Source organism: Vigna angularis, chromosome 4, assembly GCF_016808095.1.
Source record: "Vigna angularis cultivar LongXiaoDou No.4 chromosome 4, ASM1680809v1, whole genome shotgun sequence".
In the NCBI taxonomy this organism is placed as follows: Eukaryota; Viridiplantae; Streptophyta; class Magnoliopsida; order Fabales; family Fabaceae; genus Vigna; species Vigna angularis.
Window position 1 is genome coordinate 1,244,610 of NC_068973.1, and position 17,824 is coordinate 1,262,433.

The window sequence follows — 17,824 nt, forward strand, 5'->3', positions numbered from 1 at the left end:
AAGATAATTTTAAAAGCTCATTCATAATTTTTGAATCATAGAATTTGAAAATTAATTTGACATGTTTTAAATAGTGCAATTTATAAGATGTGTCTATATTACCTAATTTGACATTTTTTTACACTTCCAAAATATATTTTTTAAAATGTACTTCATATATTTGACAAAATTGCAATAAATGATCAATTTTTTAGAGTAAAATGTTGAACAAAGTAAATATGTTAAAAGGTATAGATGAAGTTAATATTATGAAATGTGGTCCAACAACAAAAGCACTTATAATATATTTTTGTTTTTTATTAAAAAAATGTAACAAGTGACATAAAATGGTGTTACGATGTATTTGTGAGTGTTTGGTAGGAAAGATAACTTACCCGAATGAGTCTATTGTCATTTATGCTTTATTTTTTTATTATTATATTGACATCAGACACAACATATAACTAATAAGAAAACAAGTTAAATGTATACTTAGATTGTGACAGATGTGACAAATACATGTATTATAAAATTTCCAACACATTATAAATAAAAGAAAAATAATGTGATTGTTTTTTAAATGAAAAATCATTTAATAAGATTGATTTTGACAACGAAGTTATTCTGTAAATATCATAATCACGACCTAAAAAATACATTAGTAGGTCACATATTTATTGGAAGATTAAAAATTAATGAGAAGTTCATGTTTTTCTGACACGATAAATAATTTAGTAAAATTGAAAAATAATTTATTGACTTTGGTAAAAATGAAAATAATTTACAATATAAACAAATATATAGTATAAATACGCATATTTTTCTTTGTTATTTTTATTTTTTAATAAATTTTCATGATAATCATGGGTAGTATAAACTTATTTGGAAATATAGTTTTTAATGAAATTATTTAAGCATAACATGTATGTTAATTAAGATATGTCTGATTTTCAATAAATTAATAAATACACTTGTTAGGTATGCTTGACATTCATATCCTCGTAACATAGCATGCATTAGAGGGTTCAACTTACACAGAGGCATGTCTCTCACATTTCTTGATTAAAATGACTAATTATGTGTTGATAGATTAAATGAATTGATTTAATAACTTATTTAGTTACAATTTTTTTTTTTCATCCAAAACATATCAATTTTTTTTAATTCAAATATAAATAAAGTTTAATCCCTATACAATCCAATATTAAGTTAAACTCTATATATAATAAAAAATTAAAATATAATCCAAAATTATGTTAAACTCTCTATATAATTCAAAAATATAAAAGTAAAAGACAAATTACTATCTAACATTTATATTATTATTGTCACTCATCTATTTATAATATTAGAGTCTTGCGTAATAGGTCGGATTTAATTTTAACTTGTGTCAAAATTTACAATTTTTTTAAACTCAACCTGGTTCAAATTCATGATAACTAGATTAACCATAAGTTTTAACTTCGCACAGTAAAAAAAAATGAATACACACATGAAAAGAAAAAATTAATAATAATTGCATTTAAAGTGGATATTTATGACCCAATGGTTAAAAAAAGAATCTTATTGCATACTATCCTAGTCAAATTATTAAACTAGTGAATGGATACAACTTAAAAGACCTCAAAAATATTGATCCACCAGACTCATTTGACTTTGGTGTCATGTGTTCCAAACTGAGTACAACAATATCCTTGTCAGAATCTAAGCCTATATTTATGCAGATCTATTGGAGTACTCCTTAACCAATGCTGCAAAAAGTGAAGGCCTTTCTAGCAAACGTGATGGCTTGTCGTATTCTTTTGAAAGCCCTGTCAAAAATTCAATCACCCAAATCACTGTTACACTATTGCCTAACTGGAGAAAAAATGTGTTGAAATTGTAAGAACATTGGCAATGGTGGAAGAAAGAAACTGCACATTTATGAATTTTGTAGTTGTAGTTAGGCCATGTTGGTATAATTACCTGCATCAATGACTAAAACTTTGTCACAGTCCATGACTGTAGGTATTCTATGAGCAATGCTGATAATTGTACGGTCTGCAAAATCCTCTCTGATGATTTTCTGTATTACAGCATCAGTTTGTGAATCAACAGATGCTGTTGCCTCATCCATGAACAGTATTTTGCTGCGTTTTAGCATGATCCTTCCCAAGCACAGAAGCTGTCTTTGCCCCACACTCCAATTGTCTCCACCATCCACCACTAGCAGATAAAATAAAATACACTATGTATATCAGTTCATACTTTCACCAAGTGCAACATCATAAAGCAATACCAATGTCAGAATTCTTGGGTTTGGAATAAACTTAGATTAATTAGCAAGAGTCTTATGAGTAGTAGTCATTGGAGTGTTATGAGTAGTTAAGGTATTAACAGTTGTAATCTTATGAATACTAATATATTAACTGTTTTTAGACGTTTCTGTCTGTTTTTTAGTACCAACAGTCAGAAAATACGTTGTCTATAAGTTGTATTGTTGATTGTATGAATAACACACCTGAAGCCTCAAGTTTCTCAGGTTTTGCAGCCACCACATCTTTCAGTTGGCAACGTTCTAGGCTCTGCAGAAACAAAATTAAAAAGCTAGTTATCAGTTTTGAGAATCTCAAAGTACAGCTAACTGAAGTTGAACTCATGTTTTCATGCAACTTGTCAACTTTTTCCCCTTTTGTATTGCACAACTACATTTTCAACTAGGACTAGAAGTTAGACACAGTTCATCAGACACTTTTGGTGTTGTTGTAACTGTTGCTATCTAAACAAAACTGAAGCTTCATCTCGGAAACCAACATGTTTTGTTCTTTCAAAAAATGACAGGACCATGCACTCCAACAAACATAGATGCATGTTTCTTCTATGAATTATATACCTTCCAGATTTCTTCTTCTGAATACAGTCCAAGAGGATCAATGTTACTCCGTACTGTTCCTTGAAAGAGAACAGGATCTTGAGGGATAATTCCAAATCGAGATCTCAGATCATGAAGGCCAACAGTACAAATGTCGATCCCATCAACAATTATTTTCCCAGCTGAAGGCTCAATCAACCTAAATAACACTTGAATGAGGGTTGATTTCCCACTCCCTGTTCGACCAACAACACCAATCTTTTCTCCTCCTTGAATGGTGAGAGAGACTCCTTTGAGAATCAGAGGAGTATTTGGCCGATACCGAACCTGTTCACCACCATATAATAACAAAGGTTATGTATGAAGTCGTTACTGAATCACAAGGGTCATTGAATGTGACTACTACGTTATGTACCTGCAAATTGTTTAACTCAATGCAGCCATGGCTGGGCCAATTCTTAGGAGGAGAGCTATCAACCATTTTCCATGGCGCTTCTGAGGGAAGGTTGGTGAACTGCTTTATTCTCTCGACTGAAACCATTTTGTTCTCGACATTGCAAGTCAGTGTTATAGTCAATGACAAAATACTGCTGAGTGCTAAACCATAGGACAAAGACATACCAACATATTCTGCAACAAGAGGAATAATCCTTGGTCATGCACGAGATCTCATAAATAAATACTTCTGAACTATAAAACAAAATCCAATGTTTGATTAGTTCAATTGGTAGGAGATGAAGGATCTAGTAGTGTGGTGTACCTGGCCTCACGATAGCACTTGGGAGAAAGATCATAAAAACAGTGCTAAAGCTAAGGAAAACCACTCCCATGTAGTCCAAGCGAAAACTAAACCATTCATTGGCCCCATTGTTGTGGAAATCCATTCTCAGACTAGCATTGACTTTGTCAATATTTTCTTGGCAAAATGCGTTCTGTTTTCCGAAGCCACGAATGGTCATAACACCAGCAATGGATTCTGAAAAGTGGTGAATCACAGGAGCTTTGGTGATAGAATCAAGGCGAGTCAATTCCCGAGAAGATGCAAGGTAATATTTCTGTAAACCAGAGCAAGCAAGTGTCAAAAGGCACTGAATATTTTGTTTTACTAGTAATCACAACTTCCTAAGAACTCTGCACTATCCATTCACAAATATGAACAAAACTCCATCATACTTTTTGTATCAAAACATTGTAGAGGCTAGAATTGAAATAAGAATGAGTAGAGAAATCATACCCGATACCAGTTATTAAAATAGAACAGTGGGATTAAGAGGAAGACTGTTTCCCAAGCATTTTGGCATGTTACAAGGAGGATGCTGATCACTGAGAAGTATGAAACCATCACGAAATTCACTATCATTGGAATTGATACGTCAAGCCAAAGTATATCGGTGGATACCTAAACATTTCACAACACAGTAAGTCCAAGCATGATCCTTTAAAGAATACGCTAGCTTATGCAGTTTACTAGCAAAAATTAACGTGAAATATGGCGTTAAAACTCACACGACTCAAAATTCTGCCAGAGGGAGTGGTGTCAAAGAATGACATTGGTGCATGCAGGATGCTTTGAAGCAGTCCAACGAAGAAGCTTTGAGATGTCTTCAGACCCCAATAAGTAAATAAGATTGATCTTGTCATCACAACAACAGCTACACCAACTGCTATGCAAGCATAGACAGTGATGAATGTAGAAGGAGCAAAGTTAGTGCCTTCTGCAGTTCCAATTGCTAGCCAGTAATCACCCGCCAAGAAGGACAACATCCATGCTATAGACAATGCCAGCATCAGTACAACACCCCACCACCCAAATGCTTCAGTGAAGTAGTGTTTGTACACTTTAAGGTTCACACGACCAGTTTCTCTTTCCTCATCTTCAATGAGCTTAGCAGAGGTGTTAGCTGACTTAGCCTGATTTTGAGATTGCTTTTCATCTGATTTTTCCTTTTCTTTTGAAGGGAGTCGAGCCAGTTTCGAAGACTGAATCGAATCATCACCACCTTTATCGCTAGACTCTGCAATCTCCATAGAGGATTCATGAGCAGCCACAAGTGCACCAAAATCCAGGCCTGCATTGAGAAGTTCATCATACTTCCCACTTTGCACGATTCTCCCTTCTTTCATCACCTTGATTATGGTATAAAAAACAAGAATCAGTTGAAAGAATTAGACTATTAGAGGTGAAAATAGTTGAGAGTGGGTGAACAACACCATTAGCAGAAGAACACTTCGGAGTAAGAGAATTGTCTTTATACACGTACCATAATACAGTCAACATTATGCAAGAAGTCAACTTGGTGGGTTACAAGTAAAATGGTCTTGTTTTTTAGAGCCCCCATGATACATTCCTGCAACAAGGTGGAGAGATTAAAAACTTCGTTACTGCAATTGTATTGTAAAAGGAAATGTATTTATGATGGAAGCCAAAATATGCTGATCGATTTATTTGTTATACATAGATACTTTGTTCTACCTTTTCTTATTGCATGAAAAACATTACATCAGTAGAAACCATAAACCATAAAACGTTAAAGGAAATGAAGCTAGTGAACAATGTTTGTTGTTCTTTACTTACCTTGAAAATGAATGACCCAGTTTGTGCATCAACAGCACTGAATACATCATCAAGGAGATAGATGTCACAGTCTTGGTATACAGCTCTAGCAAGTTGTATACGTTGCTTCTGGCCACCACTGAGGTTAATACCCCTTTCTCCTATCTCAGTCTGGTCTCCATATTCCATCATTTCAAGATCCTTTTCTAGGCAACACACTCTTATAGCTTCTTCGTACTTCTCTCTGTTCATTGGTAAACCAAACAATACGTTGTCTTGGATGCTTGCATTCTGAATCCATGATGTCTGTGCTACATAGGCTATTGACCCACAAACTCTAACCTAAAAGATTAAAGAAAAAAAAAAGTAATGATGACAACTTTGAACAGTACAAGTAAATTTTCATTTGCTAGAGCATTCAGAAATCAACAAAACACATTCAAGCACATCTATTCCTACTAGGATATCATATTATCAATATAAGTCAATGGCAACGAACACAACATTTATGTAGTAATGAGCATGCACATAATGAGTCAAACCAGAGTAAGTACATACCTTTCCTGATATCTTGATCATTTCCCCTAACAAAGAAGCCAGTAACGAAGACTTGCCTGACCCAACTGTTCCCACAACAGCAGCATGTTCTCCTCTCTTGATCTCCAAGTCTTCAACTTTCAGAGCCACATTTGCATCCGCAGCATCCCAGGAGAATTCTCCGTTTTTTATCTCCACAGCGGTGTCACCATCACATCCATCCAATCTCTCCACTGCACCCTCATCCGTTTCCTTGCTCATCAGGAACTCATCCAACCTCCCAAGAGATATCATCGCTTGGGAAATCAAGATGAGAGCCTGAGGGAAGGTCCTCACAGGCTCTTGCAAAATCTTGATCACTGAACTGATTGTGAACACTGTGCCACTGTTCAGAGGAACACCCTGAAGAACAGAAGCTCCAAATGTGAGAACACATACGAACAAAGGAGCAGTGCTCAGAATTCCCATGTTAATGGCAAAGTAGTACAAGAACTTTCCAATCCAACCGTGTTCGGCTTCGCGAAACTGCTGAATCTTGTTGCCAAAGTACTCCTCCCACGCTTGGAACTTGATGACACGCATGTTGTTAAGCAACTCATTCGTGGCCTTCATCCTCAGGTCACGGCTCTTCATTATCCTGAACTGGAATGTGTTGCTCTTCTTGGTGCGAATGAGAGTGAAAACAAACACCAAACTGGCTCCAAGCAGCGCTGCGAGAGCTGACACGCCTATACTGTTGTAGATAAGGGCCAAAGCTGCAGTTACTTGCAGTGGCATCAACCATATGGGATGAAACTGCATCATCAAATCTGAGAGCTGTTGTGCATCAACGGCCATGTGGTTCACAATCTGGCCAGTGCCATGAGCCTGCCTTGAAGAACTTGACAGCCTCAAACCCTTCTTGTACACGGAAGTTATGATGCTGGAACGGATTAACATGCCTAGTTTCTGAGAGTTGAAGTTGAATTGGTGAACAGTGAGGACCTCAATTGATTTTGCACAAAACAGGATCAGAATAAGAATAAGTCCTTCAAGGGGGGTGCTGTCTTTCCTTGAGCTGAAGTCAACGAAACTCTGAATAAGCATTGGACCAACGTACATAACCGCAAGTCTTATAACTGCAAGGAAGCCAGTGAAAGCTATGCGCTTCCAAAAGCATCTAAACAAGGTGACACCAACCGGGTGCTTGCTGTTCTCCTCTTCCTTCGGCCAATTGCTTTGGAAAAGCTCTGACATCTTTTCTGCTCGGAAATCCAGAGGAAGAGAAGGCACATCATCGAGCTTGAGGGGTGTTTGGTACCCTTTCTTCAGCAAAGGGTTCATCCAAAGCCACACTGTTTTGGAAAAAATCGAAGAATGAGCATAAGGACTCAAATTTCTCTCATTGGAAAGGCTCTGATATGCTGTCACTTCATCAGAATTTCTAATCACCCGAATCCCCGTTACTCCTTTCATTGCTACAACGAAAAGGAACGCAGAAAATGGGAGATTAACCAAAGAAAACACGTCATCCACTCTCAAACTAAGCTCCAACCTCGCTTCATCCACAACCACAAAGCGAACAACAGCCGAAATGGCAAAAAGGCATGAAACCACCATGTTTGCAATCCAATACGTTCTCAGCGATAAAGGGTGCTCCGAAGCTTTGAACTTGTTCTCGTGAACCAATAGGATCACAACTACTATATTGGCCACAGCTTGAAAGAGCCGAAAGAGTGCCTCTATGACTATCCATGAAGAAAGACTGGTTTGAAAGGCCAATACGCCAAGAACAGCATAAGCTGCAACCAAAAGGGTGGTCACCAAGAAGGTCAGTTTGAACCAGAAGGTGACTCTATAGTGAGAGCGTTTCTCCTGCAAAAGGGGTTTAGTAACAGAGGAGGAAGAGGTGTGACGGGAAGTGAATCTATAATAGAGTTTAACAGCTGAAAAGGCTAAGACAATGAGCAAGAAGATAAAATCAACAGCAGATAGAATAATTCGTTGAGGACACGGTGATAGAAGAAGAAACCTTAACCACTGAACAGTGAGAAAAGCAGTAGGTGAAGATGAATCAATGTCAAGAGTGGAACATGAAGGTGAAGTGACCCAGGAAGGTGGAGAGGAAGAAGACATGTTAAAATGAAGTGGTAACAGCATATGAAACTGTGGTGACATTGTTATAGATATATGAAGGTATGAGAAAAAGTGGTGCAAATATAAGAAGATTTGACTTCAGTTGAACATGGCGGTGAGAAAGATGGTGACTTGGAAAGGAAAGTATGGAGTATGATATGGAAAGTGCTGTGTGAAACGAGGTGCATTTTTTTCCTCGCTTGGTGATTAAAAAAAGGTTCCATGCGAACCACGCATCTACCACAAAGAACAGCGTGGGTTTTGGAGGATCAGGTGAGGTCCACCACCTAGGTTGTTCCGAGTATCTATAACTATATATACATGTAAATTCTCATGTTGTTTCTCCATCTACCTAACTCGTGTTCGCCTTGTCTTCCGAATCCATTCATGCCAATCACTGTACAAAGATATTATTCATCCTGTTATAGTTTAATTGATGCATTTTACTACACAAAATATAAAGATAAAATAATCTTAAAAGGATAAACTTTTGTATTTAAAAAAAAGAAATAAAATTAAATAAGAATAATATCAAATAAATATAAAAAATTTAAATGTGTGGAAAAATCATTTTTCTTAATTCTTAAAATAAAAATTTTATAAATAAATAAAATGTAGTCATAAACCACTTATAAAAGACAATGTTTTAATTTATGTTTATATTTTTAATTGGTTTTATTTTTAGTTTATCTAAAAAAAAATATTTTATTTTTTTACGTCTAAATATATACATTCACGTTAGTTTAAGGAAAATTTTCAACTCATTTTCTACGTTGAAATATATATATTTTATATGTGAAATTAAAAATTATAGTCTCATTTGATAAAAAAATAAAATAATATAGTCACTATACATATATTCTAATTCATTTTATGTCAAAGTACAATTTATTTAAAATTTGTTGCTTTTGTGTTTAATTTAATGATATTTATTTTAAGGTTGTGTAAAGGATTAAGAGTTTATATATTAGTTAAAAAAAATTCTATACTAATTTTAAAATTGACGTAAAATTATTATAATTTTTTTTAATTTCAGAAGCAGTATAAAAAAATCATATTCCGTTGTGAATATGTAATAAAAAAAAATCCATTTGAAAAATAAGTAATAATTATAAAGAAAGTTAACATAATGTTACAAAGCAAGATAATTCCGGAGACCAAATTCCTCACTTGATATTGATGTTTCCAGAAGATACAGAATATTCAATATCAATAAAATTCTAGTCAAACTTGGAATAAAAAGTTGACTTTATTTTCCTTCTAGAATTAATGAATTTTCATTCTTAAAAATGAGGAGAATAAGGGAAAGAAAAATAGAAAATAGAAAATCGATTAATTAGAAATAAAAATAAAAAATAAAAATAACCGTCGCTATATCTCAAATTTTGCAATGTGACAAGACAACTCTGATTAATTGAATATGATTATAATTGTTTAGTAAAATTACAAGATAAATGTTAAGAAATAACACCTTTAAATAAATATATCTTAGAGCTTACTATACAATAAAAAAAATCGTAGTGTATACATTATTATAAACTACAGTTTCCAATAGAAACGGTAGTTTATTTGTATATATAATTTTTCAAAAAAACATAGTCTACGATTTAGATTGTGTATTAGTATTCAAATAAAGTACGGCTACGGTTTTTAAAATTTTAGTCTAAAACGATGTATAAACTATAATTTTATACTTAAACATAGATTTTTTTTAATATACTTGTTTTAGTTTCTCTTTAGTTAATTAATTAATTTCGACAGAAAGAGAATTAGATACAAGACTAAAAGTGACCAAAATCAAAAACACTGAACAACTATATGAATAAAATAATATGTATTAAGTAGAAAAATAAATTTAAATTAGGACATGTTAATATATAATAAAACACAATTAAGTAGAAAAATAGTTGTGTAGGGACGTTGATAGTTTAATAGTTAATGTAACTCTTAAAAAATGAATGTTACGAAATGCATTTAATAAAATTCAAATTTATTTAACCACTTTAATTTTATTTTTTTCATTTTTCATAAATATGTAACTAAATATTTCAAGAGAACATGTATTATTAACAACATAGTTAGAGTAGAAGTTTACATATTTTATTATATACTAAAAACGTGATCTTTTAAAGTACTAAAATATAAAGTAATTTGAAATAAAAAGATTATATATTTAATAGAAATTAACGGGGAATACATAAACTTAACAACAAGAAATTATCTAATAACTGTTTTCGGTTTATTATTTGTTTAGTCTATATCAAACTTATTTTTTATTTTTTATTTAATCATTTTAATATTTATAAATACCATTTTAATCTCTTCTATTTGTTATATATGTTACTTTTAATCCTTTTATACCCTATGTGCATTGTTTTTTACGTTTTCATCTCTAAAATTGTAGGATTAATTTTTGTTAAAAATATGTGTAAAAAATAATTTTTAAATAAAAAATCTAAAAAGTGAAGTTGTTCCCATAACTTCTCTTGCCTGCAAAATCAGTTTAAAAAATCGTTGCACTATAGCCACGTGACTATATTAAATATTTTTTGTTTTACTATTTTCAGTGTTTTGTGTTACTACTTTTTGTGTCACGTGCCATGCACTTGGTCCTAGATTGCTAGAAACTTTTTGCGCATAAACTTCATTTAGTTTTATTTAAGGATACCTTTCGAAGGATCTTCCTCATAATAATTAAATTCTTATGACATAATAAACTAATACACTTACATAACACTAGATAATTAAATAATACAAAACCAATCACACTTAACGTATCTATTAATTAAGACTAATAATTTATGCATTATTCCATAAATATTTTTACCGAAAAAATATACTAATATAAGTTCATGCAGATGCTTCTTGTTAACTGATTGAACTTATTTTCTTCTATAAGTATTTATACAATTTATACAAATAAGAGTTCAATTTTTCTTGAGAAGTTTAATAGTCACGAGCTTAGTAAAAATTACAATTAAATAAAACAAATCACTTATGACTTTAAAATGAATATTGAAAATTTATAACTAAATAATGATTTAAATTAAGATAAAAGTATTCTGTGACGCATAATTGATATTTGTTATTATTTATTACCTTCCGAGAAAGTATTTTAATATTGGTTTATATTCTTAAAAACTAATTAATATTTATAGTAAAATGCTTAAAAATAAATATAGTATAAAATATAAGTTTTATATATACAGATTTGCTAACTTATAACCTTGTACTAAATTTTAGTTGGCTTTTGGATTCTAAATTTAAGAGTTAAAAATATTTAAATAATTTTTTATTTTTTATTTTAAATTAAAAATAAAAATGATTAAAAGTATGTTTTTTTATGAATAAGAATTTTTTTTCAACTACTTGATATTATATAAGTTATTAACATATATATATATATATATATATATATATATATATATATAAATGGAATCATGACTACGCGAATGTTAATCATTATAATATACTAATTTTAAAAATAAATTACATTTAACTTAATTTATAAAATAAAATTTACATTTATTTATACTATAACTTTTTTTTTCTCTTCCATTCATTACTATTTGTTAGAGACTAAAACATTTTAAACGTTTCAGGTAAATATTTTTTTTATAGTTAAATAGTAAATTGATAACTAATAATACGATAAATATAGTTAACTTTATAAAAATATATGTCAATATTATTTTATAAAATTAAATAAATCATGTTTTATTTATATCTATAAAGATTCATTGTTTTATTATAAATTTTGATATTTTAATTATGTTAAGATTTTAAAATTCATTAATAATTTGTCATCATATAAAAAATTAATAAAAAATCTTATTAAACTCATAATAAAAAATATATTTTATGAAACATAAATAAATTATACTATTATAAAAATTAATGAAAAAAAAAAGTAAACATGAGAATAAATTTTGTTAGAATCTCTTTTACATGTAAAGGAGTTTTATTTTTATTTATAATTGTAACAAAATCTAACAAAAAGAAAGGGTTAAATGTTTTTAATAGGACAAATATTTTGATTTATATGATATAAAATAATGTTATCTTTAATCATTATAAAATTATCGAGACATCTATAAATATTTGCGAATGATCTAACAACTATAAGATATGGTACCATTATCCAACAAGATTTAATATAACAAAATCTAATATCATATAAAAAAAATGATTTAAATTTAACTTATTTTGAGATACTAATTTAAAAGATGAAAATTATAATATGAACCCATTCTATAAATTGGAAACGTATAGGAAACCACAAACAAAAATGGCATAATTGATTACATAATAAAGTTCATTGTCTTTTTTGGATTTTTGGTTTTTGTCAGCAAATAGAACTCTTCACACTCAAAATTAAAGTGAGAGACTTGGTTTCACATATCACAAAGGACAACAATAATTCTACCGACATCTTATCTTTTTTAATATTTCAAAAGACTCAAAGACCACAATAATCTCGTACCAACAATAATTTAAATATTTATTCAGTATCTTTAATAACTTATAGGATGAAAAATAGGAAATGAAAATGAAAAAAAATAAGTGAAAATAACTATAATGTAAGATAAATTTATTATTATTATTATTATCATCATCATCATTTATTTTTATTTTACTTATACATTAATCATTTTAGATAATTTACTATTGTTATAAATAAAACATTAATATTAATAACTATAACATCATAACTATATAAAACAGATAATATATATATATATATATATAGTGATATTTAATAAACAAAAACGAGTGGTGTTATGTTTATCATAAGGAGGCGTGTGAAAGAGAAGAAACAGTGTGAAGATGTGTGTTTGTCTTATTTCCTTCTTTATATTGAAGATGTTGCGTACACTCATTACACCAAACAAATAAGAATGGAAAATCATTCACACCACTTTCTTTATTCAATCCAATTGGAAAATAATAATAATAATAAATAACAATTAAATATATGTATATATATATAATTAAAATTTATTTATTTTCATGATTTTTAATATATTTTAATTTTTAAATTTTAAAAATTAATTAATACAGTTTTTTAATCCAATTATTTAAATACCTGTTAAACACTATTCTAAACTAATATGTAAGTTATAATGTGTTAAATATTGTAAACTATTTAAATATTAATCTAAAATGCACTTTAATATGGTAATAAAATTTAATACAATTGAGTTAAAATTTGTTTATAAAATTTACAAATAAATTATATAAAAATTTAGAACTGGATTTTAATTTTATATTAAAATTTAAAAACTAAAAAATATTTATCCATAATAATATTTTTATTTTTATTATTATTATTTTTATAAATTTATAGACTATAATTATATTAATTTCTATTATTATTATTTTATTATCATTTTTTTATAAATTTCTTAATAACAAGATTTATTCATGTTCAATTTTCTTATCCTTTTAACAAGCATATATGTTTATAATAAGGCAACTTCTCCCTGTACTTGTAAATCTTTATTCGTAAATGAGGTTGGTAACTCAGTAAATGAGATTGGTCAATACATCCAACTTCCAATCACCATATTTCCTTTTTATATTCATCCTCTACACTCCCAAATTTCTTGCAATGCTTTTGTTTTCTCGTGTGGTCCTACTTCCATTGTTCTTGTGCTTCCGTTCCATTGTGTTTTTAATGGTCCAATGTGTTTTTGTCTCAAAGTTTCCTTCTCTAGTTCCTTCTTTGGTGGTTCATTTGTGTTTCTTGGTGGACAGTGTTGGTGGTCGTTTTGTTTGGGAGACGTTTGATGGTGTCTTCATTTAACAAAATTAGATACACGAAACTTAATTTTAAATTCACATAGTTTAACATATTTCAAAATTCATAAAAGAACACGACAAATTTCGAAATTGAAATTGATCGAAGAATCAATGAATTTCAAAATCTATTAATTCTTTCAATAGATTTTGAAATTTGTTTTTACCTTCGGCATCTTTCCAAATTTATTGTACACTTCAACACATTGTGAAATCTTATATGCATCTAGACCAACTAAAATTCAATCCACACATGTATGTACAATTCATCAAGAATGAAATGAACCAACCTCAAAATAAACAAAATTGTGATAGAGATAAACAAAAGAAGTTAAGCAAACAGAGAAGAAAGCAAGCCACGAATAAACGAAGAAAGGGAGATGAAGAAAGAAGAAGAACAAATATGCAAAGAAAAAAAGAAAGAGAAGAGAACTAAGAATAAGTAAAAAGGGAGTGCTCTTTCGAGTGGCTAGGGTTGCTTTCACCCTTTTTTTTCTTCAATTATGGTCAAATGGTCAAATCATTTACCTTAATAAAAAACATTTACCATGAATCAATATTGGTGTGAAAAACTTGGAGAAACTCTCTTATAACCATAACACTACAATAAAATTTTTCATAATAACCAAATCACTTAATAACTCGTTTATTAATAATAAATTTAATATCTAGAAATAAAACATGATTCCAAACTTTCTTAAAAATACAAAATTATTTTTGTTAGCTTTTTCGATAAAATAGCTAATAATTTGTTTTCACGCACAAATCTCCTCGCTTAATAACATTAAAATTAGTTCCTAAATAAAACAAATTCATTGATTCGGCACTTAAAGTTGTTTTCCTCTCCTATATTTATGAATCACTAGGGAAAATTATCAATGTTATTATACTAATGTTATTTGTTTTTGTTATAATTAAGAGTAATTTGAGAATTATAATTTTTATTTTATGAAATTAAGAGCATTAAATGAATTTAACTAATACTAACATTCTTAATCACAATAAGGTATAAATTAAGAAAGTTATAAGTTATTAACTTTCAAAAAATAGTTTTTGTACAGATGATATAGTATTTAAAAGTAACATAAAATAATAAATATTAGAATTGTATTAAACATGTAAATTATTTCTCTAACATATATTTGTTATCATCTTAGTCTATAATAAGAAAATTTTCTATTTTTATTCATATAGTTAGAGTATTGTTTTTCAGTAATGTCACACGATTGACATATTAAAGTTAATAAAATAATATTTAAACATTCTAAATGGGATCTTATTAAATGATTGTATTTAAATGAGAAGCATGGCGAAGTTAATATCCTATAAGCATAACTCCCCTAATACTAATAGAAAAATATAATATTTAAATAAAATTTTAGACTAAATTATTACTTTAGATTGTTCAACAAAATTATTTATTTAATTTAAGTTTGTAAAATAAAAAAAATTAAACTCGGTTTTAATTATTCAACTAGTTTTTTTTTTCTCCTTTTCAATCATCAAGTTAAGCAAAAGAAACAATTTTATATTTCTTTTCTACTTATTTTGGTTATTGAAACAATATATATGTTACCCTCAAACAATCTCAAACTCTAATAATATCATACACCGTTTCATTTTCAAACAAGCCTTGCCACTTAAAAATGTTACCGTTACGAACCCAACACCCCAACGTCTCTTTCCATTTTTAAACCTAAGCCCCAAAAATTTTCTTGGAATCTATCAAATCTTTCACTCACTCATTCACTCTCATTTCTCGATCATCTCTTTTGTTCTGCAACACTGACAATGGCTCTCAGACCCATCGACAACGCTCTCCCAACAACAACACCAGAGAGACCCAAAAAGCAACCCAAGATCGCTGTTGCAACCCAAAAGCAGCAAGATCGTGCTGCTGTCGTCAATGGCGAAAACCAAGTTCCCTTGCCCTCATCAGGGGATGCCACTGTTGACTATGTCTCCTCGGACAACCTTAAACCCTTGTCCGATCCCGAAGTTCAGATTCAGGTTTGCGTGTGTTCTTCTTTCTCCCGGTGCGATTAAAGATTTGGAATTCAATCTCTTCGGATTATTTTATCTGAAACATAAAAATGTTTGGAAATGCAGAGTTTGATTGAAGATTTGAATTCGAAAAATTGGACCAAAGTTTGTGAGTCTCTGAACAATGCTAGGCGATTTGCGGTGTTCCACTCACCCCTTCTATTCCCTATTTTGTAAGGGATATTTTATGCTCTTTTCTTTGTTTAAATTTATATGTTTTTTTTTAAGTTTTGAGCTTTGACTGTTGGGGCAATTGATTTTCGAGGAATTAATGAGATGATGTCGTGGGCAGGGGAAGTATTGTGTTGGTGGTGACGAAGACAATGAAGAACCCTCGTAGTGCCCTTTGCAAAACCGCAATTATGGCAGCTGCTGATATTTTCAACGCCTTTGGTGACAAGTTGCTTGACCCCGAGACCTCTGATGCATTTGATGGCTTGGTAATTTAACTCAGATTTTTCTGATATGATCTATTTTGTAGGGTTCATTGAAAATGTATTTTTTCATCAAAATTGGTTTTACTCAGTACATTTTCAAAGGTGGTTTTAGTTCTTAAATTTGTAAAAATGTTGTGACTAAGATAAATTTTGACCAGAACTTGAGGAAACATGTTTTAAACATCCTTTTTTGTTGTTGTCAACTAATGGGTTGGAATGTGTTGTTTGGTTCAACATCAACAGCTGCTGCAGCTTCTACTAAAAGCTTCCCAAGATAAAAGGTTTGTGTGTGAAGAAGCTGATAGGGCACTAAGCTCAATGGTTAGTTCCATGACCCCTCTTCCTCTGCTTCAGAAACTAAGGGTATATGTGAGTCACAAAAACCTTAGGGTCAGGGCCAAGGCTGCTGTTTCTCTCTCCAACTGTGTCTCAAAGATGGTGAGTAGACATTACAAACACATGTAGACATTAACTCTTTCTTTTACGTTGTTTGTTTTTGTGTCTATGCACTGTTCTAAGGTATGTGAATGTGAGCAGGGTCTTGAAGAAATGGAGCACTTTGGGTTGGCTGAACTGATTGAAGTGGCAGCTGATTTACTGAATGATAGACTTCCAGAGGCAAGAGATGCAGCCCGAAGTATTGCAACTGACGTGTATGAGGCACTGACTAAGGACGCAGAACAGAAGATGGAGTTGTGGCAGAGCTTCTGCCAATCCAAGTTGCCACCAATTCATGCACTTTCAATGTTGAAAATAGTTAAGCCCTGAAAAGGAAATGCTTTCTCTCTTAGTTTAGCTGTGTTTCAGCTCATGTTTCTTCATGAGTGTCAATTTTTTTTTTTATATTCAGTGTTACCTTCTTGAGTAGCAATATTGAAATAACATTTCATTCAGTCAGTTTGCTCCATTTACAATACTGTGTAATCTCTCTATATATAGCGGTTGCCAATTATCGATTTGCTCTCCCTATATTCAGTTTATAAAAACAGATAGATGTTTGAAAGAATTTCTGTCTTGTAAAAAAGCATAATATAAAGAAGAATACTTTTATTACTTTAATTTCCATAATACTTTGTTAAACCCTGTTACTTGTAGCTTCTGGATTTATAAGCAATGCTATACATAATTTTTTAAGATAGTAAAATTTATAAAAGCTAAAAATGGTACAAAAAGGACAATTTTAAGATTTTAAAAATTATCGAGTCTTCTAGCCGCCATTTTATTACTATTGATTCTTGTAGTTTACCGATTTGTTTAATAATTTTGCCTTTCGTTTACTGATATGTACTTTGTCCTAGTTCACTAATCAAGGTTCCTATTTCTGTGTTTTGGATTTAAGGTCTTGGCAAGGGTGGACCTTCTTTTATTAGTGTGATTTCAAGATATTGATAACTCTCAAATTTAGAAAGAATAACATATTTTCTTCTCTATTTTACTAAGAATAATGGACGAATATAAATACACCAATCTCTTGATTACTTTAAGAAATATAGAAAATTAATTCAAAGA

At 30.5% G+C, this 17,824-nt stretch overlaps 2 protein-coding genes across 2 annotated transcripts; one reads left to right on the forward strand and one right to left on the reverse strand.

Moving 5' to 3' along the window:
* Positions 1 to 1,472: 1,472 nt before the first annotated feature.
* On the reverse strand, positions 1,473 to 8,278 carry LOC108321130 (ABC transporter C family member 14). The gene is made up of 11 exons (XM_017552782.2): positions 5,943 to 8,278; positions 5,406 to 5,726; positions 5,092 to 5,178; positions 4,337 to 4,957; positions 4,065 to 4,229; positions 3,591 to 3,885; positions 3,246 to 3,460; positions 2,852 to 3,157; positions 2,480 to 2,543; positions 1,945 to 2,184; positions 1,473 to 1,790 (listed from the first exon to the last, which is right to left on the reverse strand). Exons 1-11 carry the CDS (start codon positions 8,076 to 8,078, stop codon positions 1,696 to 1,698), a joined length of 4,545 nt encoding a protein of 1,514 aa, XP_017408271.1. The 5' UTR covers positions 8,079 to 8,278; the 3' UTR covers positions 1,473 to 1,695.
* A 7,171-nt stretch (positions 8,279 to 15,449) lies between these two features.
* LOC108321102 (uncharacterized) lies at positions 15,450 to 17,229 on the forward strand. The gene is made up of 5 exons (XM_017552750.2): positions 15,450 to 15,845; positions 15,945 to 16,051; positions 16,171 to 16,318; positions 16,559 to 16,753; positions 16,853 to 17,229. Exons 1-5 carry the CDS (start codon positions 15,627 to 15,629, stop codon positions 17,081 to 17,083), a joined length of 900 nt encoding a protein of 299 aa, XP_017408239.1. The 5' UTR covers positions 15,450 to 15,626; the 3' UTR covers positions 17,084 to 17,229.
* Positions 17,230 to 17,824: the final 595 nt, after the last annotated feature.